General features: G+C 34.9%; 1 protein-coding gene across 1 annotated transcript; it reads right to left on the reverse strand.

Moving 5' to 3' along the window:
• Positions 1–1,496: 1,496 nt before the first annotated feature.
• LOC129242602 (uncharacterized) lies at positions 1,497–26,394 on the reverse strand. The gene is made up of 3 exons (XM_054879346.1): positions 26,311–26,394; positions 12,261–12,867; positions 1,497–2,020 (listed from the first exon to the last, which is right to left on the reverse strand). Exons 1-3 carry the CDS (start codon positions 26,311–26,313, stop codon positions 1,497–1,499), a joined length of 1,134 nt encoding a protein of 377 aa, XP_054735321.1. The 5' UTR covers positions 26,314–26,394.
• Between the last annotated feature and the right edge of the window lie 1,499 nt (positions 26,395–27,893).

Below are 27,893 nucleotides of genomic sequence, written 5' to 3' on the forward strand. Positions count from 1 at the left end.
GGAAATTATTATGGTGGAGGCATACACATGGCCCTTAAAGTCTGCGTACATTTTACAAATTTTTTTAAATTGTTTAAAACTCAATATATATTTATAATTGAAAGCATATGTAATATATTTATTTTTCATTACATTCTTAAGTTACAACAGCAAACTGCTTACATAACGGTAAATATAGGCAACCAAAAAGTCTGTCATTTTTATATCAAACAAATTCCATTTCGCTTTAAATCATTTTTTGATATTTTTTTTGTAACAAAACTTCTTGACCCTTGTGAGATTTGTACCTACAAAATTTTCTCAAGGTCAAAATTACACCTGAGTCATAGGACGGTGTCTGGTTTCATTAAACTGCAGTGTCGGTTCAGTTTTTATTTTTGTTTTTGCAGGAAATGGTCGCACTATAGCGACCACAACTACGCAAAAAGGAAAATCCTTGCAATGTTTGCGGCTTCAGCATCCCTCAGATTTCATACAAAATAAGGAGGCGCCTCCTCATATAATAAACAAGATTAAAAAATATATGAATAATACAATAATGAATACCCCCCAGATATAAAAAAAATATTTTGAAGAGATTAATACACCTGGAAAACATTACTCGATTAACAAAATTTTAAACGATATATTTTTGTGATTTTCCTGTATTGTGAAAAAACATCTATTCCTCACATTCCTCAAATCATTCATACTTAACAGATCATTAGCAGCGTGCTTAAATATATTTGTAGTTAGAAAATATTTCAGTTCTCTCGTTTTTATGCTTTCTATGATGAAATTACTCAATGAAAAGATGCACTGAAAATTTCATGACTTGCATTTTCCTCAAAGTGCCACCAAGTGAATTTGCGAATAACTCTTTTCTGATTATCAAAATTAAATAGAAGAAAGGTGGGCGTATGAATTGGAGAAATGTGTTTATCACTATTTCTAAAAAAGGCGTGCGCTACATCTGAAGCTAATTGTTTACTCATGATACAAATTGTAACAACAACCTGAGTTCGCGTTTTTATTTTTCATTTCTCATTTTTTAACGCTTTTATATAATATCTGCTTTAGGCACTTTCGTGATATTACAAGATTTATAAGATAGGTAGATAACTGATTAGTATATATGTATATTGAATTTCGAATTTAAATATAATTATACATTTGTTTTTTGAATTATGTTTGGCATTTGGAAAACAAGTTTGTGTCTTAAGTCTTTAGTATACTCACTCACAGTTCTGTTTCGTCGATGGGGATAAAACACAAATCACTTAAATATTCCAATTTGTACTTTATTTAAACACTTTCTGGCTGATCTATAATTAAATAATTACATTTTCAACTACAATTACTAAAATTACGACGTTTTAAAACTATTTACAAATGAATTGCTTTAATAAATTTAATATTATTTAGAGATATTAGAAATAAATTAATAAAGCTAATTCTTAATAAAGAGAAAAACCTGACTCAGTGACTATTGTCTTATGCTCGTATCCAACTTTCAACTAGTAGAGCTGATTTGTGGGATATCTGGATGGTAACATGGGACCCCTATTGTTAAGTTCGTTATCTGCTTCACTCTCGTGCGTAGGTGCATATGTACCATAAGGATCACTGCGACTCTCCCAGCCATGTCCACCACTCACACTACCTTGCCCACCAGCACCATAACCCTGTACTTGTCCACCATGTATGTGCAAGTGTATTTCTTTTGTTGGCTGATGTTCCTGCGCATGTGAATATGTAGCCGCTGGCGCTGAGGCAGCCCACCCACCTGATGCATGTGGCGTCCAAGACTGATAGTTCCATGTGGGTGCGGAGTGTTCATGACTTACAAAGTTTGATTTCAACGTGATGAATTTCGCAAGTATGGCAGCAGCATTCATCAGTACAAGCAATTTGACCAGAAATAGTGTTTTCATGCCGAGCATTATGAGGAAAGCAACCATGGCGGTGAGTACACCAAATTTGAAAATTAATGGAATAAGAGCCATTTGTAGGCGCCGAATTTTTCCAAAAGTACGACTCTCTGAAAAGAAAAAAAGATTATCAATGTATTTGTTTGTAAATGCATGATGCAGAAATAGAAATTTTTAAAACAAGAAATTTTACAAATTTAAAAATCTAGGCTTTTTCATGGGAAAAACAAAAAACCAAATATACCTTTAGATATTTACGTATCGTTCACTTCAAACAAATTTGTGGTTTTAGGATGTCTAGATATCATATTGCGTTATACAATCTTAAGGATTTTAATACAGCAGCATTTCTACCGATCTGATGTTGCGCCATGTGATTACTGGTTGGTTGTTCAACTAGATATATGATTTCAAAACAATTTGATGCCTTGTAATTAAATATGATTTGATGGTAATTGGTATCACGTGATGTTATATGGTGTCACATGATGTGCTGAGATAATCATAAGACTTGACTTCACCCGAGATCCTTCGTTAATGTCAAGTTAATTGTTGTACAACTAATATACATCATAATTGTTCATTTTTATGTGATATGATTATATATCATATGATGTGTTTAAATTATCACATGACATTATTTAAAGTGGTACATATTCTTATATGAATGTTTATAATAATATTAAATTATTAGCAAGTTCCTTGCTATAACTTTTTTCTTTAAAGTTATAAAAATTACTTATATATTTAGGGAGCTGGCGAGTTGGAAAATATCTGCTGTACATGAAAAAAATATAATACGTACGTATGGAATTAATTGAAGCAGTCATAAGCTAAAGAGAAACACTAATCTATATGTTCCTCATGAGCGGAGCTATTGCTGTTGAGACGCAACTATTTCGGAGTCACAACAAAAGCAAAACTGGTAATAATTATATTTTATAAGAACGCCAAGGGTTAAGTCGACATGATTGCCAGAATATTGTCGCAATATTCCACAAAAAGTGTAAAATTTCGTTTACATTTGGTAATTTTCATGAATGGGGTGCTATGTTGCAAAACTTCAAATACCGCTATTCGCCGATGATCTCGGTGAGCAACTTTCTCTTCCATAAACATTGATGATAAAATGGAAATAGAATCCATTTATCATTCAATTAGTAGGAAAGTCAGTATTCGAAAATCAAGACGATAATAAATTTGAGCTACACGAAGTCGAAAGCAGCCTTGAGGATTAACATTGCAAAAACAAAGATGATGCTCATAAACGCCACTGAACCGTGAATCTTTCAGATAGACGCCATTAACATCGAAGAAATGGACGAATTCTGTTATCTTGGAAGCATCATCAATAGAACTTCGGGTCAGCAGCTGACATACATACCTATAGCATACAACCGAATAGCGAAAGGTGTGTTAGACAAAGTTTGAAGAAGTAGAGGATATTTGAGTCAATCGTGAAGTCTGTCGTTCTGTATTGATGCGTGATATGGAACACGATAATGTGCAAGATACAAAGTCTGCAAGCACTCATCCATGGCTATCTCCGCAACGTTGTGTGCTTTTTCTAGCTTAACACCATTTCCAACACTGGTCTCTAGAGTAAGGCGAACCAAGTTCTGGTTCATATAGAAATTCGGTAATGAAATTGGGAATGTATTGGGCATACACTTCGCAAGCTTCATGGGGATATGGCAAAAGCAGGAGTCGCAGGAGACCATCTAACACGTGGTGGTGATCAGTTGGAGCAAAAATACTACAAGTAGACCGTTCATGGAGACAAATAAAATATTTTGCCTTGAATAAACCCAACTTTAACTTGTTTATTGAAGCCCTTTGTTTCTCACAGGGACCACGAGAAATACGCTTATACATATATACTATACATAAACGAATTCCAGGAATGAGATTCAACTTAAAGGATTAAAATAAAGAACGAGTACACGATAAGTCTCCATAAAATCTATGTGCAAAATTAATCATCCTAGTGGAAGATTTATAATTTTTGCAAATGGCAACATTCGCCAATCATTTGACGTCATTTGTCATTTGCGAACTAGACAGCTCCAGCATACAAACAGATAGGTAATGAAACAGGCATTACTCCAATTTGTTCGCTTTATTTTATAAAAAATGTGTTCAAAAAGAAAACTGGATAATTAATTTTGCGCCAACATGCACGTGTATTGTCTGGATTATGTATTTTTCTGAGGCAGAATAGGAAATCTAACTAGCGATGAGTAGGTGTTCGAAGAGTATTTGAATATTTGAACTTCTAGAAATGCTTAAAATTGAAGAAGAATACTAAATGGTTTTCCAATGAGACGTCTTATTTTGATATTCAAAGAAAAATTATATTTTTTTTAAATAAATGATCAGATGTTTATTTCATTATAAAGAGGAAGGTATGCCGTTAATAGTGGAAAATAATATCAGGCAAATGGCCACCACGACCACGCTTACAGGACAAAATCCTTTTCATGAAATTTTCCATAACCGAACTGCAAAGTGGCTGCCCTATGTTCTCCATAGCCTCACGAATGCCATCTTTAAGGTCTTGCATCGACCATGGACTGTTGCCGTAGACTTTCTCTTTCACGTGGCCCCAAAGAAAAAAGTCACAAGGTGTTAAATCACAAGATATCGGTGGCCAATTCTGATCACCTCTTCGAGAGATAACATCGTCCGGAAACTTTTCCCGTAAAAGATCAATGATTTCGTTGCTTGTGTGGCACGCATCGCCGTCTTGTTGAAAATAAACGTTGTCCAGATCAATACCATCCAATTCCGACCATAAAAAATCCGTAATCATCTCTCGGTAGCGCAATCCATTCACCAATAACACCTGTTATTGGAAAATCCTTTATATTAGCGGTTTGATATATATTGTTGAAATAAATTTTGTGCACCATTTCCTTGATGTACACTTGTGTTCACAATAATAGTAGTGCAACGTATTGCAAAAATTTTACTATTAGATTATCTTTTTTTATTGTTTTTATGAAAATATATACATATATATTAGTTTCATATAACTTAAAGTTTCAAAGTATGTACAAAGTTTCAAAAAATTCAATAAATTTTCATCAAAATTTTAAATCTCTCTAATTCTATTTTTTAGAAAATTTCAAGTATGCAGTTTTATAGCCTATTGCATTTTTGTACAAGTTTGAAGTATTAAAAACTTGCATTGAGTTTCGTTTTTTTTGCTGGCGGACTTATGCATTTTCTCCATATAAAATACATTTCGCGAATTCGTTGTATGTCAGAAAATGGATGAAACCGTGAATGCATAAGACCAAATCAAAGCAAAGTGCTAAAGTAACCTACTATTAAATAATATTTAAAGACAAAGTATATACATTTATTAATTCATCAAAAGTAATCAACTATACTTCATCACCATATAACTGTGGTATGTGTGTATGTGTATGTACTTGCAATTGGCTTTCCATTTTATTAATTTTTACTATAAAACTTCTTCGATAGGCGTCTGTAATAAAAGCAAAAATGTTTGCTAATTCACTTTCAGCACTTTGTGCATCTTCTTTGCGCATATACAGTAAACCAGATAAAATTAAGCTTTGAATATTTTTGCATCCATGCGAAAGCTAGTAATTGCTGCGTACAAAATCGGATGAATCAGAGCTGAACATAATCGGTCGCTGGAGATTTTCGCAAAACAAACAAAATCAATTTTGTTTCTCTTAATAAACATTTCTTCACCACATTGCACTCAGAGGTTTGTCATAGCCTGCCGTGAGGTGATTGATTGCTGTTATAAAAACTTTTTCTATTATTTTAATATTTCATGACCATAGAAAATTTTACATACAAATATAATAAATGTAATAATAACAACTGACCCGTGTGATAATAAAAATGAAATCGATAACTGAAAATGAACCTCTAGAAATGAAAGTACGATGCAAGTCGTAAGTTGGATATGCCTGTACATTTCTATACCCGAGTTTAGCACGCAAAAAAATTTTTGTATATTGAAAATTGGGTGCATATAACGGTTGTGTGGAAAAATTTAAAGGAATCGAGATAGATATGGACATAAGTACACTAAAATTTTTAGAATGATAAGAGGAGGCGATTCCCCATCCGTCCGTTCGTCGAGCAAAAAATGTGTAAATTTAAATGAAACTTCGCACACATATTTCTTTTCTTATCTAGGGTAGTTTGGTGTTGAAAATTGGAAAAATCGGTCAGTAATCACACCGATAATCATATCATCTGATTGCAAAGAGAAAAATCGTGGTATAATAATATTAATTGGCGCTTACACCTTTTGTTGAGTGTTTGACTGAGTTTCCTCCTATTTGTGGGGCGCCTTGATGGAGAGGCCTACTAATGTATGCCGCCTTCGAAGATCAGATGGTTTTTTATGAGGAGTTTTTCCACGGCGAAAATATACTCCGTGATTTGTCATTTCTGTCGCTGGGCAACACCATAAGAAAAAACTTTTTATCATCCGATGTTTCGTGCATGGAGACTCGAACCCGGTCACTACCAAATGGTTGACATGCACCAAACCATTCGACTACAACGGCCGTGATATATTTGTCATATATTAACAAAATTTCCAAAATGTAATAAAACTCGATACACTTTGTCCATGTGCTACTTCCCAGCTCATTTAGAACTGACAAAAATATTACTAATATCCGGAAGAACCATGGGGGCGTTTTGTATGTAATAACCAAATTTCCGTCCGTCCGTTCATCTAATCTTACAAGCTAAACTCGAGAAAAAGTTTAGATATGTATGCGAAACTCAATAAAGACACAAAGTAAGTTTATGTGGGTGAAATCGGACAATAAACACGTGCATCTCCCATAAAAGGTTAATTTTGAAAAATTAACCTGATGTTTCATTTTTAAAGGAAAGAAATATTATTATATATGATGTTGTCTATGCCATCAGTGATTATCCAAATCTACTGAAACGAATAAGTTTCAGTATTTTTCAAAGGTTTAGCGATTTCACTTTCCCTTGCATATTCATATTTTTAAATCAAACCATTTAAATTATATGATTATTATCAGGTCTCTTAGTGAAATTAATGGAACTTTTAATAATCTCGATCTAAATTTGACCATTCCTAGATTTCTATTTTTATCGAATAGTGGAACGCACGGTGTCCACACTACTGTGTACTGTTGCCGGTCTCACATCGCTCGCGGCCCAGATGGCGGATAGGGGAACGCTCGGCAGATATGGAGGATACCAAGAGAGGTGTAGGCAGTTTTCATCAATCACCAAGCGCGCCTATCGCTAGCAACCTAATTTAAGTTAGATTAGATTTGTGGGGGATTGGACAAGTCCAAGCACTCAATCAGGAGACCATTGTACTACACCCGGAAAGAATTCAGTAGAAAGAATAGATATAGTGGGTAGTAAGACGGATAAATTAGTTTGAAGTCACTCTTCCACAAATCTCTTGGATTCATTGATGAATCTTAAGAGATCCGGAAAAAGAAGAGTATGAACTTTATCCATACTCAATATATAGCAACCCAATATCCTAAGTCGGATTCTCTGCTATGCAAAGTCGTCATTCTCAAGACAGGATAGGCATATCGGGCTGCCTACGACCCCCATGGCAGCCATACGCTGACCTCAGACATTGTGCCCTGTGATTACACCCACCAGTACACTCAGGTCCTTTCTGCTGAGTTTTAGGAGAAAGGTCGCTATTTTCCTGTTTGGTTCTTTCACAAAGCACTTGACTACTCTTCACGAGTTCAACCCAGACCAACGACCTCTGTGGTAGATGCAGAATCGACACCTCGAAAAGGTTCAGGGCCTAATGGCATACTTGCAAAGTCTTCATTAGCCAATTTATCAGCTAACTCGTTCCTTGTAATACCACAATATCCAGGCAGCCAAATAAGACTAACTGAGTTGTGTTTTGCAACACTGTTCACTTTTATCTTACTTTCACCGACTAACTTCGAAGAGCAGCATGGGTTAGCAAGGGCTTTCAGTGCAGCTTGACTGTTACTACAAATTCCAATACTGCTACCCCGCCACTTTTTTTCAATGAGCCAGTATGCCACATTGAAGATGGCAAGCAACCTACTTATTCGAATCTAAATTGCTAACAAATCGCCATTTTTATCTAAGTTAAGCCAAATTACTTTTAAATCTTATGTTTAAATATTATTTTTAAGCCATTTTGAACCCCTAGTTTGCAAGGTTTTGAAAGAGTAGACTTAATAAATGAAACGAAACAAAATGGAAATAATTTTCGGTTAATATCACTGATGCTGAAACTATAACACTCATGGTCTATAAGTTTCTTTGATTCCAAAAATTAACAGGCGGACAAATTTTAATTCTACTAAAACATGCTTGTCCTACATGCACTCGCATATTTGGTATAAATAAATTATATACCTGTAGCACTAGGACTTGTTTTGACAATTTATTTTTTCTTATTTAATTTTAAGAATTTTTGTTGGTCATTCTTCTTCAAAAACCATTTAAATCGAAGTTTGAAACTTTGTGCAAATTTAAAATAATTGAAAAAATGTTTACCAAAATGTCTTACCTTTTAATTCGAAATGAAAAAAATTCGAGTCTATAGCTTTGTGACCCATTGAATTTTATGGAAGTTTCAAGTAGTTCAATTTGTTGATTTTTGACTAATTTTTTCGTTGGCGTTTTTTGAATGCGCTATTGCTATTTAACCCAGTGTATAAACATATGGCATAGTTGCATAAACATAAATGCATGTATGTGTGAATGTAAGTGGATCTTCAGTGCTACGCAGATAATATTAACACTTTTATATTACACATCCGCCAAAGTGTGAATTAAAAAGAAAGTTACAAATTCACTTAACATTGGCGATAAGAGAAGTCTTGACTTCACTTGTTGATATGTACTGCTTAAAAAACAATGAAGGGAAGCCTTCAGTTCACTTGCACTTTAAATTGACAAAAGGTGGCGTTTGTGAAGAAGTCTTTTGTGCCCACCTTTGTATGTCTGGGCGCACTTTTGCACTTTCATACGTTTTTTATATACCGGCAGATATATGTAGACAGAAAGAAGAATGAGCAACTGCCCTTCGGCTTCGAAATACTGAATAGTAATATAATTATAAATAAATTCCTATGATCATTAATGTCAAAGTCAACAGTTTAATTGTAATGCGATTTTTCCACAAAAATTATTAAAAGTTGTATTTATTTTACTTTCTATATACAGAATGCCAACTGTTGTGCTGTTATGTTATTTTACTAGAAAACCAATTATTTCTTACTTATTTTGTTTAGTTTAACAAAAATTATTAGTAGAACTTGAAATATGTTTTTTTTCCTTTTGTTCCAATAAAAAGAGAAACTCATAGTTAATTTCGGACTTTTTATACAGAATTGTTTCATATATTGTATTATTATTATAGTACGAAAACTTTCGTGCAAACTTTATTATTAAAATGAAGCTTTTCCTTCCAAAATCAGTGCTCAGTAAGATATTCTCGCAGATTGTTTCATCCAATTTTAGTGGTTAAAGGTGAGGCTCATTTCTTGGGCAGTTAAATAAATTGTTGTAATTTTTAGATTTATTTATAAATTATTTCAGCAGTTATTAGAATCAAAGGTAACTACTATATAAATAATTCAGCAAAACTGGAGAATAATTATTACTTTCCATATAAACCTAACAATACGTAAAAACTCTGAATATTACAAAAAAGTATTTTACTGGTAGTGGTGTGGCTCTGCTATTTGCTTCATCATTATTTCATACATTATTTTTGAAAAAGGCCTTTATGCATATTGGCAAAGGTTCTATCAGCTTTCGATGAATTGTGGTAAATATTTTCCCCCATTGCTTAAACAATACAACATTAGGTCACATTTTCTCTCACTTTAACATCGGGATAGGTTAAAAGTTGTTCTACAGGGTTTATGTGAGTACTTTGAGGAGGTGCTTGCAAATGCTTTGTGTTGAAAAGTATGAATAATTTTACTGTATGTTAAAACTGCATGTTTGGCGTCGTTATCGCACTGAAATAAAAACTCCTTCCTCGACATACTCATTTTTTCGGCACTGGAATGTAAATTTTCCTTGAGAATGAACAAACAAAGATGCTTATCTATCGTGCCATCTATACAAACAAGGCTTCCGACTCACTGAGCTGACAAATAACCCCAAATCATGGCGGAACCTCCGCCGTGCTTAGCAGTGAATTTAAAGGCTTGCAGCTTCGTGCTTGTCTTACGCCATAACGTTCGGCGATCATCCAATCCGAAAACGTTACATTTGCTTTCGGTTTTCCAAAACTCAAAATTATAAAATATCGGCAATTGAAAGTCGGGTTTCTTTATTTATATTTTGATAACCGAATTTGAAATTATGCTAAGCCTCCGCGTATTTACTTACTCCTGAGGACTCAAGGTAGCAAAGGAAGATGAAGGAAGATAGAACGATCAGGTGGAGAAGGGCTTGGCTCCAATTGGTGTATCCAACTGGCGCCGGTTAGCATGAGAAAGAAACAACTGGTGTGCTTTGTTAAGCCCAAAATATGCTTAAGCGGTTATCGCGGCAATCAAGAAGAAGAGTACTCTATATGCTGCCTTATCTGTTACTTGTGGGTGAAGTGCAGGTTTTTTAATTTTTCATTAGTTTTTGTGGCTGAAATAAAGAGGTTTTCGCGATTTTCTCTTAATATTTGGAGTTCTTCTGGGACAATCAACACTTTTGGTCGATAACCACGTCTAATATTTTCTATATTACTGCATTCTTCACATGGTTTTATTACGATTTCTACCATTTAGTGAAATCAACTATACATGTAATATATATAAATTGTAAATTTCCCTTCGTTGTGAAAATATACAATAACTTTTGTTCAGCTTTAGTTAATTCATTACCCATTATAATATTCGGTGCCATGTCCTGTGCCACAAAGTACTACAGAATGTCAGTTACACTCATGTTTTTTTGTTATATTTACCAGGTAGTAAATATGGTCTATTAAAAATTTGCTACTTGGCACATGGCTATCTGATTTCTTTATGAATTGTACAACAATTGGAATACGCATTTGAATAAGTCAATTCGTCTACTTAATATCCAAAAAAAAAATTAAATTTTTATATACTATACAAAATACTACTGTCAGTCACTGTAAAATTTTTAAAGCTTATGGAATTTTGGACATTAAGAAAACATTTTTGAGCACTGAAGTCTAATAAAATATTTTGTGTTGTTCATCGGATCAGTTTCATATATCCTTATCCAAGTCTATAGGTTTTTTCTTTATCCAATTTAAAAGAGTTAAATTGAAGCTATGTCCAGTGAGCCAAGTATTTAAGACCATGTTCAAAATACTTGGTTCACTTCACATGGAATCGCTTCAATTTAACTCTTCAACCACTTCAGGGATTTTCCAGTTTGTGAAAAGGGAATAAAACAAATCAGTTTGTCTTCATTAAAATAAACTTTACAATATATTTTTTAACTAAGTTCATTTAACTGTAATAAGAAAAACTAAGCTGCATAATTAAATACAGAAGTTTTCACTTTTAAAGAAAAATTTAAATTTTTACACAAACCTTAAAAAGTAAATAAAAAAACAGCATTAACAGCGGCACGAGATGCATACACTGATAAGTGTAAATGTGCATCAAATACATACATTTCATGACAGATAAACAGTTAAAAAATCAACCAACAAGTATATGGGTTTATTTGAATTGTGCAGCAAACAACTTCCATTAGGTGACTGAAAACACTTACACTCGGAAAATGTGTAAGAAGTGTGTGAATAACCGCCGAAATGAATGAAAGTGAATATGGAATAGAAAAGTAGCCACTGCTTGTGGTTACGTCAGCGGATGGTGTTTGTTTTTATGCAATCAGTTAAATCATTTAATTGAAGGTCCAAACGAAATGTTTATGTTTATGTTTATGTTTATTTACATTACACACTTTGTTTGTCATCAGCTTAAACTCAAAAACGCAACCGAGATTGGTCACTTGAGCGTAGTATGTGAGTGACAACATTATTCCATTTGAATGCCTAACATATTAGTACCGGAAGCAAACACTAAAGGCTCACGCACATACATACATGCGACGAACGCTCAAACGCTTTTCTCAAATGCACCGCAAACTACTTATGACGCCTAAAACCGAAACCGCCGCAAATAATTAGTTGGCTGCTTGCGTTGTTATTTAGACCATCCCAATTACAAAAGCAAAGGAAGGCAAAGTGTTTTGGAATGTAAATGCATGCTAACAGCACACGTCAACTCGAAAGCATTTTCTTCTCACATTTTAAGCTTCTTTGCTTACCACTTTTACTTGTTCACTTAATTGCGCACTCACCTACTGCCGCCTTTGCTGCATCGGAGACATCGCGCACTTGCCGTACCAATGCTTTTGTCGCAGCTGCTGCCTCAGCATTCTCATCACCAAAGAGGCTTTCACTCAAATCGTCTTTTATCCAATTCCATACATTTCGCACCATTCCCCAAACGCTGAACGTTGAGGTTGTGTCGTCATCTTTCTCAGCTGGCGTTAACGCTGTTGCACTTTTCGAAGGCTTAGAAGCATCCACCTGCTCATCTGCATCATCGTCATTGTCATCATCATCGTCATCGTCATCATCATCATCGTCATCATCCTCCGTGTCCTTTGTAGCTGTTGCATCCTTATTATCTACATTGTCACTGCTATCGACTTCTGTGTCAATTTCATGGGCCGACTTTGCCTCAGCTATTGCACCAGCTGGCAATACAACAACTGTTGATGGCACTGTTGGCTTTTCAGTAGCACTGATTGGTTCCGCAATACTCGAATTTGTGTGATTCATGCTTATGTTGGCTGCCTTTGTTGTTGTTATTTTAGCGGCATCCGCTTGGCCGTGTAAGCAGAGCGCAAATGCAGTTAGCAGCAGCACTAATGGGACACTCTTCGGAAAATCTAAGCGACACTGAAAATAAAAAAGGCGAAAAATTTATAAAAAAGTGTAAAACTGTTAAAAATTTAATAATTGTAAACAAAATAAGTTCCGTTTCTTTAGCCTAACCAGTCGTGTAGCAAATTCTCAACAAAACAAAAGACTTAAGCAACAAACTTGTTACTGTTACTCGCTGTCGCGTAATTAATCTGAGTACTTTCGCACAACTGGCTATTTTACGTTCACATGGCGAACTGTGAGTTTAAAAAACATAATTGTACATGTCTAATGGCTATGGTAACATTCATACCTATACATATGCACGCATGTATGTTTGCATGTTAAATGTTTATGTTTATGTTTATTCCAGTATCGTTTAATTTTTCTCATTTCTTACTGGCACGTAAAGTCATAAATTATGTCATATGGCGGCGAAATGACTGGTAAGTTAAATCATTTAATTAAACGTTTATTCATTTGTTTATATTTACATAATAACTTGAAAAAGAGTCCACGATTACAAGTCGTAAAATGAGTAATAATGTCGTTTTCCAATATTGTAATAAAATTTAAGAAAACGTAAAAATTTGTAACCCCGTTTTCTCTCCAATCCCAAAACACGCTCCAATATTACTTATTTACGAGCATTTTATTTATCAAATATTGTGTTTGAGAACCTTAGGGGGTAATTGCGGATACCTTCCTCGATGTTTCACAGAGGTTACAAATTAGTCTAAGTGCGAAGTGAATTATTTTTTAAATTGCTTTCAGCAGACCTACAGAAATTTGTTTTCTATTCCTGAAATAAAGGTGCAAAGTACTTATATAATATTTTTGCCTCATCGTATGATAAGAAGTGCAAATGACACCATTAATTTTTGAAAACGTATTAAATTCAACCTTTGCATTTTCACTTCACAAAATTATGTAAGTCCATGTATGCATACATGTATAAATACACTAGCATCCACTTCTGCTTGTTGTGTTTCGATTGACCTTACATAAAGTGTTTTCTTGAGCCTCTAAGGTACCTTATAACGCTAATGTATTTGATGACATCAAATGACTTTCATGAACTTTTGCAATTATTAACTTTTATAAAGGCGGCAATTCATTGCAATGCCATCAAAAAAATACAAAAATGCCCATATATGTACTATCTTCTTCTTCTGCTTGATTGGCGCGGTAAATGCCTAAGCGGTTTTGGCCGAGTTCAACAAAACACGCCATTTGTTTCTTTCACGTGCTAACCAACGCCAGTTAAAATACTAAGTGAAAACAAATTCAAAAAATATTTTTTTTTTTATTTTTAGTAAATGGCTTAAACTGTTTTATGGTCGATCTTTAGCTCCTGGGGGATTCTATTACTACTACGATGACTAAATGCCGGTGAAATTGAATTATCTTTTCACTCAAATTGGGGGCCTACAGTTCTATGCCGAGTCCGAACGGCAGAATGTTTTAATACAAGAAATCATTTGTAGGTTTACCATTTTTTACGAAGAGCGAACGCTATTAAAAAAAATTTGTTTTTTCTTTCATTTTGTGTTTCGTACCTGGGCACTTTTGCTTGGTAGTCACGCATCGACCCATTCAGCTATGGTGGCTCCTGATTAAACGAAAAAATTTTTACCGAAATTCGGATCAAAAATAATTTATCGTTTTTTCTTTCGATTGTTGTACAAGTACATATTATATATGGCAACTTACATCAGTGGAATATTTTTTGTTTTTTGGTTTTAAATTGTGTTGTCAAAATTATATAAGCCTTTTAAGCCATTTGAAAACCTAAATTTTCTACTTTATGCGGTTAATTTGAAGTTTTTCAGGATTCATCTTATGCAATAGGACTTAAGTATTCTTGCCGATTGGAGTATATTAGATTATTAGCAAATGTTTCCATATGTCTATTTCTAGATCTATTGAGGGCAGAAATTCGTGACACACTGTCTTTCATCACCGATTCGTTCTTTAAATGATTATGTTGATCTTCGATAAACGTTCTACGTTCAAAAACCATATACGTTAGGTCCCACCCAATGTTTACAGTAATCTAGCATTTTTGTACTTAAAGGATTACAAAGATACGTATACCAGTACGACTCTCTACAACTCTTTATATATATACCTATAATTGGCGCGTACCCTTTTTGGGTGTTTGGCCGAGCTCCCCCTCTTATTTGTGGTGTGCGTCTTGATGTTGTTCCACAAATGGAGGGACCTACAGTTTCAAGCCGACTCGATATTTTTATGAGGAGCTTTTTCATGGCAACTCTTTAGTTCATTTAAATCTCGAGTATGCCTCCATCTAGAATCTTTTGCCTTTTATATTTCACTTTGTAGGTTAATTAGTTTAGAGTCGTTTAAAAGCAGACAATAAACCAAGTTCTTATGTTTGTTTATGACGTAATCAGTGGTTCCATTGACTGTTCTGAACTTCTTAGTTTTAATATACCGAGCAAAGTTCTTCGTATTGAAAATCCATTTTATCTCCATGTGCCAATAGCTCACTAACTTTACTATGCACCTATAAATAGAGTATAACAAATACTTAAAAATAAATACTAATTTTTCATATCCGAGGTCTGCTGTACCATTAGTTAGTTTTATTACGTGTTCATGGGAGAGGTTATTTACATATGTATATATTAGTTTTAAGAAAAACTGTGCACCTTCTAATCTGTAAGTCATGTTTTTAGAATGAGTGAATTATTTGAATTGTATGCATTTAATTCTTGTCTGTAAGTATTATCTTAATTTTATAACTCTAATCTGTAATCGGCCGCCGTAGCCGAATGGGTTGGTGCGCGACTACCATTTGGAATTCACAGAGAGAACGTCGGTTCGAATCTCGGTGGAAGCACCAAAATTAAAAAAACGATTTTTCTAATAGCGGTCGCCCCTCGGCAGGCAATGGCAGTGTATTATATATACATATATATAATCTGTAAGGCGGCCGCCGTAGCCGAATGGGTTGGTGCGTGATCACCATTCGGAATTCACTGAGAGGTCGTTGGTTCGAATCTCGGTGAAAGCAAAATTAATAAAAACATTTTTCTAATAGCGGTTGCCCCTCGGCAAGCAATGGCAAACCTCCGAGTGTATTTCTGCCATGAAAAAGCTCCTCATAAAAATATCTGCCGTTCGGAGTCGGCTTGAAACTGTAGGTCCCTCCATTTGTGGAACAACACCAAGACGCACACCACAAATAGGAGGAGGAGGTCGGCCAAACACCTAACAGAAGTGTACGCGCCAATTATTTATTTATTTTTATAATCTATAAGGTTCTGTAACCATAGATTTAAATAAATAAATGAAATGAAACTACTTCTCAGAACAGCTATAAAACTGATTATTTAGAAACCAACAAAAAGTTGAAAACAAAGTTAGAAGTCTAAATAATAATTACTTTCTATTATATATATTGTAATATATTATATTACCTTTTACACTCATAAATTGAAATTTTTGCCAAAGAAAAATTCTCAAACAAAATTATTTTCTCCGCCTCCTGAATACACGGAACAATTAGTGTGGAATTACCGCCTTATATAAAAATCCAAGTATGTCACTACTGAGCTCATGAGATAAGCCGTATCCAAATCTTAATGATATGAGAAGTAGTTTAGTGAATTTACATTATTTTTCCAATTATTATTGGGGCCATAATGCACTACGACCTCCAATGTGGTATGTATATTGTGCTCGACCACAAGTCTGTAATGGAGGCTTCTGATGAATTCGAGTGTCTCCTGAAATTTTTTGCTCCATTATTACTAATAGACTTAGAGCTGCATCACTCTCTTCACCTTTTGAGAGTTGCACACTCGCAGAGAATGTGATTTAATTATCCAGTTCACAAAAACGGCAGACGCTTTTTCTACTAAATCTATTTTCCTCAAATGATAACAAAGCCAGCAAGTGTCGTATTGTTTCCAGTGCGAGTTTGTAAACACTTTCTATCCATGTTTTGGATTAGCGTATTTGATGATTTTTTGTAGGAAGGGATAAACTATTTACCTTAACTCTGTCCTATGCTCGCCATCTAGTGTCGTGTGAAATTCCTGCTTTCAAGTCAGTCATCATTTTCTTTAATATGAATTTAGTTTTTGTATGGTAAGTCTGAACGATCCTAGTTTGGGAGCGTGCCCGAATTAAGAAACAAACAAAATTCAGACCAAAACTTCACAGCCAAAAATGTATATATCTTTGTGGCTTCTACACAGTGAAAGCAGAGCAAAACAGAATAACAGAAGTCTCTTTATATACATATATAATACATTCGAATACTATGAAATTGCTTTATATGCGAAAATGCGATATTGCATCTCGGTATACAACTTAAATGATAGTGAAATCAATTAGGTATCTGATTAACGCCTTTCAACATAGGTGCGTATAAAAATATTCAAGAGTTAAAAAAGTAAAGCAGCTCAATACGGAAGATGACTCAGATAATATACATATTTGGGTGTCCACTAGAGAATGAAATATTTATGCAAGCCTTTTGCGCAATTTCGAAGGCGTGAAATAAGGTGCAGTCACAGATGTTACAAAACGAAACAAATTGGAATAAGTAAAACAAATATCTCTGAATATTTGGTTCACTGACTACTCTAAATATGGCATTTCCTTGCTCAAATACGGACTTTCAATTGAGGAGAAATTCCAACGAAATTGGATCCAAAAAGAAAGAAATTGTTGCGATATTTGTTATGAAAATTAAGTGTGAGTATTTACGAATATCTGCATGTATTTGCATATGCTCGACATACGTACATATATATGTGTATATATCAGATTGAAAGAAAGTGAAACAGCACAACAATCGACACAGCGAATGAAAAGAGCGCCGACTTATATAATAATACAAAGTGGCTATAAATTTGCACTAACTTTAGTAATCGTCGAAAATAGACAAAACCGCAAGCAAACAAGAAAAAATATTCGCAATTTTGTGTAAAGAGTTGTTTCCGTGTCAACTCCTTGGTTATTCAAATAAGGCCAACAGAAAGTTGTGCGTCAATTGCAAAGTAGCAAAAATACAAATTTTAGTTTCATTTCGTTTGTTATAGCTTTTCTTTTTTACTTACAATGAGAAATTAATTTGATAGAAGTATGTCAGTAGTAATATCTCATTTCGATGACTGCAAGAGTATTCCCATTCATTTCATTTGCTTAATTGCCGCTCCAAAGGCTGCTGGTCATTTGTTTAGGCGCAAACGAGCAGTTATTTGTTTCGCAAAGTATTTATTTCATTGAATTGCTGTTTGTCACAAGCTTCTTACTTGCAGCTAAGAAAATAACCAATTGTGATTGTGCAAATTTATAGCACAAACTCACTATCCATTGCAAAAGTTCCCAAAAATACAATAAAATTTGTACATTTTTGGTTAGAAGTGCAAATGAAAGAAACTGTAAAAATTCTCCATAAAGACTTTGAACGCTTTCTCTTTGTTATGTATTCAACGCAGGCACCACTTAATTTCGTCCCCATATAGGCACGTCTCATTTCACCTGTCTGCTGATGTAAAGCGTCAATGGGCAGTTGCTTAAATTGGTCAACGAAAAGTGAGGGGAAGGTGAATAAGTGGTTCAAAACAAATATCACTGGTACACTGATAGTTCTCGTATGTACTCATGGTAGTAAAAGATATTCATTTCCAATACAATCTCTTATATTTAGTGTCACAATAAAGCCTAGCAAACGCACTATTTATATCACAAAATTTCGAAAATTAACTAGTAATGAAGAGTATAAAGAATCAAGAGATTCTCCATTGGATTTCAAGGCTGACATTATTATTGGCTTAAAACTGATTCCTGAATAAACAAAGTCTCTTACACTACAAGATAATCACTATCCACAGTGGCGTGTGCCGATACGCGAGTGTTTGTTTAATGACAGAAGGTACTTTGTCTTGTCCTCATTCACCATCATACCCATTGGCTTCGCCTCTTTATCCAGCTCAGAAAAGGCAGAAGAATTTAGAGCGCGATCAACTAAGAATTAAGGCCGAAGATGTCAATATCACTGTCATACGCTCGTATAATCAATTACGCCAGGATCATTAAGTTCTGCAGCTTGCACAATCTTTTCTGGCATAATTTTAAAGAAATCACACGGCAGCGACTTACTTTTTTTGAAATCTCGTTTGGTATCAAATGGCTCAGAGAGTTACTTACTAATTCTGATATTTTCCAAGATTTGGTCTATTGTGAATATTTGGTCAATTGTAGATTTTTCAGGTCTAAAGTATAAAGTCAATCAGTTGGTTGACGGTGGTCTTCATTCTACCACACAATAGAACCTTAGGCGCGATACTTAAAAGAATAAGTCCGCGCAGCTGTTAAAATTGCCAACAGGTCAGTATATGTATATATTAAAGCATAAAGCCTCAACGAAACTAATTGAAATACTGATACACAAAGAATATACCATTCAGGCTAAATAAGGACAGAACCTTGCGGTATACCGGAGCCAACAAAACCAAACGTGGAGAAGCCAACTTTGAACATTTTCCGTTACGTTCTTCCTGTGAGATAACTGATCATAAAAAATCCAAAAAAATGCTTAAGCTTTTTGCATCAAAGGTTATGATTGAAATAGAAATCCCGAAGTTAAATAAGAGATAGGCCGCCGTTGTCAAACTGTACTATAACATATTCGTAAAGCAGTTGTGCTTAAATCTAAACCCAGAATACAGCAGGAACAATGCATTATTTTTCCGAAAAAGTGCCAACTGTGACTCCCTCTGAACTTTTTTTTAATGGCAGTAGCTTTATTTCTTGCATTCTTGTATTGTGACTGCGTCAGTCAGTGTTGGTTCCATTCCTTTTTGGGTAAAATTTGTTTCGAGTTTTGAAAGTTTAACGGGTAGTCAAGTTTTTCATCTACAGTATTATATTAGGCAATAGGTATTCCAGTAACCATTTCCCAGATAAGCAACATATGATTAGCTTTTACAGACTTCAGATCACAATACATAAAAGCAACACTATCTGCAGGGCGATTTCGACACGAAACATCTAATGCACAAAATATCCGATCAGAGTCGTAAATAAAAAAACTTGTGTACAAATTTGAGAATATAGTCGAGACTTGACGTAATAAAGAGTTCTAGTAAGCTACGATTCGAATTGTTGGCGTATCTTGGCAGAAAATAATAAGCAATTTGATAAAACAACAGCCGAAAAAAAAGAAAAATTACCTGAAACGTAGGAAAATAAATAAACAAGAAAATAGGCATGAAGAAAAAGAGGAAAGCTTAAATTATATATAAGCTGGCGTAATAAATCATAAGCATAAAATGCATATACATAATTATTTTTGCGTTCTAGTGCTAATAAGAATATTGACCTCGGCTTCGGTCCTCACTAGTTTGGGCTTCCCATCTGGTATTAGTCGCAAAAAGTTTTCCCACGAATACGGAATGACACTCGAGAGTGAATGCCACGCAGCATTTTCCGTAGACTACAATTGAAAAAATTTGATTCGTAACCCGGCCACCCAATAATAGAGAAGGTAAGCGATCTCATTTTGGATTTGCAGCAAACAACAATCGATTTTAAGAGCTGATTGCGATCATGTGCAGTGAAAGGCTTAACAACAATCAGGCAATTACCGCTGTTTTATTCCCCATCGCCTTGCTCACTTTGCAGCCGAAAAGAGTCACAGAACGACACAGGTTTCTGGTGAGCTGCACAAAAAACCATATCGAAGAGTTCAAGCAAACACTCATCGACTGCTGGAGGGACTCCGTTTAATATTATATCTGTTGAAACTGTCTTGTTTGAAGATTACTGCGTGCTGACCCTGAACCGATATCAGTTCACTACGAAGAGCGAGAATTTCAGCGCACCTGTCCTCAACAGCAGTCACTCTTTCTTCAATAGCAGTTTTAAGTTTGCCGTTTCAGCAGCCAACTCGCTAATCTTCTGCCATTACCCATGGAATTTTAAGAACATAAATAAAAAAACCTTTTACTCGGCTGACAAAAGCATACAATGAATCCTTGTATTAAGAAATCCCTTTTAATGCATATAAAAAGGCAGACTGATTCCTCAAGTCAATCATTATCAAAAGGTTTCTGTTTACATAAAACTAAACTAAATACATAATTTTATTTTTTCAGTATTCATTCATTGATATTTCAACATGGAAAGATTTACGTCTCAAAAACGTTTACAAATTGTAAAATTGTATCGACCCTCTACGAAACGGTTTCTTCGTGCGCTCCGGCCAACTTATGGTGTTCAACCATAGGGCCCATTTTTGGCTTGATAGCTACATCAATAAGCATCCATTGAAAACAACCTATGGGCTGGAGGAATCTTCGGTGCAGTTGCGACCAACATTTGAAAAGAATTATCTTTAAGAAATAATTATCGATCGATTTGAATTTTTATGGTTTTGTTTCAGTTTAAAATCTGATACTTCTAAATTGATCACCCTTTATTTTCACACTATGGCATTTGTTGTAATTAACTTGATGCAGAACCAGAACAGTGCCCCATGACCCTCCCGTTGTTTCTATGTTTTTGTTATTTACGCAAATACTATTCTTCTTACTTCATTAAAATATTCCTTTCTTTTCACTTTGACTTTTCAATTTTCTTTTCAGTATATTTGCATATAATTAATGAATAGTTTTCTATACATTCTACACCATTTCTTTTTCGTATTGTTGTTTTAGCGGAAGATATTTTTGCACATTTTGGAATGTATTGTAAATTTACTAGTTTTTAGCAGTTTTAACTGTAGTTAGAAGTTTAACATAGTTAAAACTGAATGACTCAAAAACACTCTCCGCAATAACAATACTTGAAATCGGTGTCAGTTTATTGTTTTGTCTACGATTAGGCTAGTCATTTATTGTATTGCAGCCACAAATTTTGTTCAACAAAGCCAAGCAGATTTCTTTAATGACATTAACGAGCTGCTAACAGCTGTTAACAGCGCCTTAAATGAGCTTCAAGCGTGATAAAAATCCAAATTGGCTGCTGCTGAAATGCTTTCAAAACCACGATCTAGAAAGTAGTCAATAGTTAAAGCATCTTCTATCGTTATTCTATGTTGGTTGTAATTTTAACGAGTAACAAATGCTACATTCCTTGATTGTTTTAGGTTGCAGACGACGTGCTCTTGAGCTATTCAAAACACCCATGGCTTGGAAGAATTCGGTCAATATTTATGGCTTGTTTCCGTATTGTAAATTATAGTTGATGCCAATTATAACTCATTTGCATAAATAAGATGTTAAAACTTGGTGAAACGATCACAAGAGATAGCTATTGAGCACTGCGAATACGCTTGAGTCGAGTATTGAAGAAAATAAAATTCTGTTGTTAGAAACCAAAGACCTACTGCCATGTTTCATGTGTACAGACTTAAATGAATTTATGCCTTTAATAGTCCAACTTCGAGTTCTCTGAGAGAAATTAATGAGTTTATAGGCATTGATCTCTCACTACCAGAAGTAAAGTCATCAAAAATTTTCCCTTATATATTCCGTGATTCCATCCATGAATTTTTATGAAAACATAGTCATTCATAGTTATAAATCAAATTTTGAAACTTTGTAGGAAATCTATCTTTCTTTTCCTTTCATCAAAATATGAAACATTTTCATCAGAATCTTAAAAAAAATTGGTATAATAAATTTTGGTAAAATCGAACCAAATTGGAAGTGGCTCAAAATTTCAGTACATTTTTGCTAATTTTTTTGCCTGCAATGTTGCGTTTTTCTCCATATAAAACAACGAAATACATGTCACTAGGCGAAGAAGAACAAAACAAGTTCTTTTCCAGCACGACAACGTCCGGTCACATATCTGGTTGTAAAGGTTCACTCAACATAAATGAATCCTAATCGCCGTATTCGGCATACATTTCTTCTTCTGAATCATATTAATTGCATCACTTCTTATGAAAAAGGCCTAAAATTGGTCGATTATTGGGTCGCCTCGAAAGGCGTGAAATTTTTCAACGCAAAATCTATATGGTACTACGAGATACACTCAATAAGTCCTTGATAAAAGAATATTATTTTAGGTACTTATTTTCTTTCCACCATAATTTCCATTTAACTCTATACTATTGTACTTTTCATACATTTCTAGGATATTTCGGACCGCTTAATAAAAATCAGGTCTCGCAACGTCCTTTGTGCGAGTTTTTAAGTAAAAAAATGTCACTGGTAGTGAAATGAATATAGTAGAAGTAACTCACCAGACACAGAGTATTTATGAAGAACATTAAGAATAATCGGAATATCAGCTGCCAATAATACTAAGATTATCTTGCTGACATGGATCGCTAATAAAAGTTTAATACGAGTAAACAACATCTTGTATTCTATAAAAGAGGACAGAATTGTTGAGTATGGAATACCGATTTTTACACGGTGATATTCCAACTCCTCTATGGAGGAACCTATTTTATGGTATCTTCCAACATCGAATGCTTTTCGGGAGAAGCTCTCCATACTTTAAATATACGTATGTACCTAAAGTTCTTTCATTGACACCCGAACGGCTACCTTTATTGTAGAAAAAACTTTGTCAATAGGTTTTTGTTTTTATCCACTATGAACAACTTTGCTTGCGAACTTGACGTTACAGTATATTGTATAGCTGTTCCAAAGCAAAATACATATATAGGGTAAAGGCTTATTGAGCTAAAGGAAAATTTAACAGTGACATTTAAGAATCCGGGACGAGAAAATCGTGGCGGGCTACGAAGAAAGTTCTGCAGATAGTTAATATCCAACCCTAACAGCTTCAAAATATAGCAGTATTGCATATGTATATCTGAGAATAAACCTTACAAGAGGATACTTGGGGTTTTAAACAGATCTAGACACCTATCGTAGTAAGGAGTTGCAGTTCCGTAGAGGCTGGGAGGGATTTCTATTGGATAACGTTTGGTTAAGAAATCCACTATTATTGCCACTTATTTCAAATACTTTAAGACTAAGCTAGGCGCTCGAGGGAACTTCTAATGCTAACAAAGCTGCACTTCTCGAATTTGGTGGGTATCCCTCCGGATACTGTCCATTAGGTGTCCATGCGGGGAGACGTAGGTTTGCCTCAAGTCCTTTCTACAGAAGCTGTCTGGAGAACGAGGTGGGCTCACCTCAACACTTTATTCTCAGCTGCTCGTCTCTCGTCGGACAATGATTTAGACACCCGAGCTCTCACTTTTTTTCTACACCTGCGGATATTGCAGGTTTAAATATCACACATCTGGTGGAATTCATCAGTAGCTTGAAAAGGTTATACGAACGTAATTAGCCGCTGTCAGTCGTCAACCTTTAATCCAAAGTCCCTTCTTCCTTTTTCCACTTGTTTCGTTCTTTTCCATCTGTTTCTCCACCTGGCATGGTATCACAAGGAACGAGTTTTGATTATTTGTCCAAGTATGTCCTTCACAAGGGCAGCCATTTATCCTAACCTAGGTGCTGAATATTTGAAATAGGGCACAAAAACAATGGCAAAATTAGTGGGCGTGTGGCGCAAGATACAAAAATTACCTATCGCGGAGCCCAAAACAATCATTAAATATTTGTGCTCATTATACTTCGTGAAAATTGTTTCAACCAGTGGCGGATCCAGGATTTCATAAAGGGGGGGGTCCGGGGTATTTTAGAAGGGTGTTTTTATTAAAAATCAATTTCGTGAATAAAATATGGCATTATTCGCGCTGCATGTCGTGACTAGCCGATGAAAAAACTAATAGCTCTAGATATCTTGTAAAAAAAATTCTAAAAATAGTAAAGGACTTTGATTCAAAATTGCAAGAATAATTGGCGGTTTTTATACATCGTGGGACACCTTCATAAATAATTACGCCTATTTAAGATACAATATATTATAACATGTGTTGGAGCCAACTTGCAATTCAACCATGTATAGTTTAAGTACGAAAAAAATATCAACCCTGTTTGTAACTTCTTTACTTCTTCTTCTTGTATTAATGCTTACTGTGACTCAATTCACTCCAATAAAGTTCTTCAAACGAAACGGTCGTGTTTATATATAATATTATATATTTAATTGCGCTTTTCTCTAACAACGTGTGTTGCTATATAACGGCAAGAAAGTTACCATGAAAGAGCCGTTGCAGCTTTTCCTTATCGTAACGGCGACACCCTGTGTACTGTTAACTCGAAATTTTAAATAGCGCGCAAACGAAATCGCGATGACGGCTTCGAGTGATTTTTCCCTAAGTTTTTTTGGTGAATAACTAGGCTATCTTTAAACATGCATGAACATGCTTCTATTCTTTTGTTTCTTTCAACGAGCAGAATACATTGTGTTTCAAGCGAATTACATTAAATTTTCGAAAGATCGTCCGCCATATTGGATCAGCCATTTTTAATTTTAAAAAACTAACATCAGATTCGTAATCAGCGACACCAATGTCGAACATACATAGTTTTTTAAGCATCTGTTGCGCCATTAAAGAGGGCGTTAAGAAAATGAATTTGCATGTCTAAAAGTCTTAAATTCAAAATAGTATAACTTTTTTTTCATTCATCATAGAAGTCTTTTAAAAAATGGATTTTAAAGCTACAGAGTATTACTTTGCGATTCCGTTGTGGAAAATAAAAAAAAAAATTTACCTTACTCAAAAAAAATTCATAAAGATGTCCAAAATCGGCATTTCTTGACTATTTAACCACAAATTGTCAAAAGTCCTGACGTGCTGGAGCATTTTCAAGATCAAATTCGTTTTCAGCACAAAAAAAACTTCAAGAGACACTCGTAGCCGTTTTAGAAATTGGACAAAAATGAAATTACGCAGGCCTGTGTAATTATTCAAAATTTTGAATTGCGTCCGTCGTATTATAATTGTTTTTATTATAAAATAAATTAAAACTGGAAGAAAAATCTAATAAACTGCTAATGCATATAAAAAAATATTGTTTTTTTTTAACTTGACTCATACAGAATTGAAACATAAAATTGTAGAGCATGATTCCAATGGGGGGGGGGGGGGGGGTCCGGACCCGAAAACCCCCTCCGTGGATCCGCCACTGGTTTCAACCAACCGAGGTTTACCTACTTTCACAAAATCCATCTTTCAACACAAATTCCATCATCTAAATCAAAATCAATCGTTGCATAAAAACTTACCTAACGAAAACAATTCAACGAACACCAATTTAATAAAAAATAGTATCCATATTGAAAAGCTTCTTTGCAATTAAATTTGTGTCGAATGTTTCCGCAAGGCAAATATCCATATTCTTACTCGCAGATAAATAAATAGCCGGCATGTCTGTGTTTGTATGCCAAGAGCATTCAATTTCTATACTTTTACTTTGGCAATAATGTTGCATGCAAGCAGTAAATTTGAAACTGGGTAAATGTGACACAAACGTGCATTGCACGCAAAGTAAACAAAAGTTTTATTTCATTTTTGAAGTTGCACGTTGTTCTTGATTTATGACGTTCACCTTATATACTCACCATTTTTCTAAGTCCTTTCAATGCGTGAAAGTGTACTCTTTGATTGCTCACTATCTTGAATAATTTGTACTTTAAACCAATTTCCTTTCCAATTTTCTGCTATTTTTTTAATTTTTTGTTTTTAATTTTTTTTTTTTTTTGTAATTTTCGTACTCTACTTTATTTTCCAACTTCGAATTCATACAACGTGCATACGTTAGACTTTCTCGCACGCTTCACAAATCTCTATCAACACGGCAACGGCATGTGCTCGTAAAAGTTGAATTTAAGTTCTTCCTCAAAAATTACGAAAATAAGAAAAACAAAACTGGGTAATCGCCACCAACGCCACTACTCGATGCCAAACCACGTTCCGTTTCAGTCAAGTCACACTCGAAGACTGGTTCACTCATCTGCACCAAGCCACCAAGCCAGGTTGGTAGCGCAACGCTTCGCAGCTCTTGACTATTGGTGACGGTATATATCTCCAACTCCATCTCTCCAAGCGCAGCGCACATTTCTTTTTGGAATTTCTTTCGCACTTTTCTACCAAATTCATTCACTTGTGCGCACAAACACATTCATACGAGTAGGTACGTGCATGTGTGTTGGAAATACATACATGCAAAGCTAAACATATTTGCGTATTTCCATTTATTCCGCTTTTGTTTACCAACAGAGATCGGGCAAAGTTAAGACAAGCACTGATACAGCTTGCTCTGCACAAAGCTAATATCAGGTACAACAACAATGAGATCAGTGCAACCAATGACAACACTGTTTAGCGTTTTTTTTTCGATCACTTTCTTCCCGCTGGTTTTGTTAACGTTTAGCGAGATCGTTTTCAGCCAGACAGTAACAGAAGTGTAAGCTTGCGGCCAGCTCAGCAGTGTCTGATTAATTGTATGCTAAGCTCTTCATATATATGTACATATGTTTGTTTGTGCATCTACTGCATGTCACGAGCTTTCCGGTAGACTACTTGTAGCCTCACCTTACTATGATTGTTCGTGTGGAATACAAAGGTGCACAACATAAGAGATACGTACATGGCAGTGTATAAGTGTAATTTCATGTACGTATATTTTCTTAATACGTCACTAGCGCTTTTATTTGCTTTGATGATTTTCGGAGCGTTAGTCACTAGGGAATTTAGCCGGTTGTTTAAATGGCAATAGTTGCACTTATTATCACAGTGTGGTTGATTGTGATATAATAAAACCGATATGGTCGTGCACGCTCATGAGCCCTATATCAGATAAATAAAGATGGATTGGATGGATAAAATTCTTGGAATGCATGAAAAAGGCTTCTTTCTAAAGAATGGAAGCTGCTTCCATAGGGGTATTTCGTTCTGATTTTTGTGCCGCATTTTTTACACTCGTTCAGCTTTGCACTCGTTAGAAGCTCACGCTTGAAGTGGGTATATATGTTATCTAACCTCTTTGAAGTCGGACAGGGAGTGAGGAAGCGAAGCAAGTTACTTAATTCACCTTTCCTATACAATCGATTTGACGTTACCGATACTACCCGGATTTAAGTCTGACCAAGGGTTGTATATTCAAGAGCATTCCGCAACAGTATTTTGGGAATATTTATGCGGT

This window comes from Anastrepha obliqua, chromosome 3, assembly GCF_027943255.1.
Source record: "Anastrepha obliqua isolate idAnaObli1 chromosome 3, idAnaObli1_1.0, whole genome shotgun sequence".
NCBI classification, from domain to species: Eukaryota; Metazoa; Arthropoda; class Insecta; order Diptera; family Tephritidae; genus Anastrepha; species Anastrepha obliqua.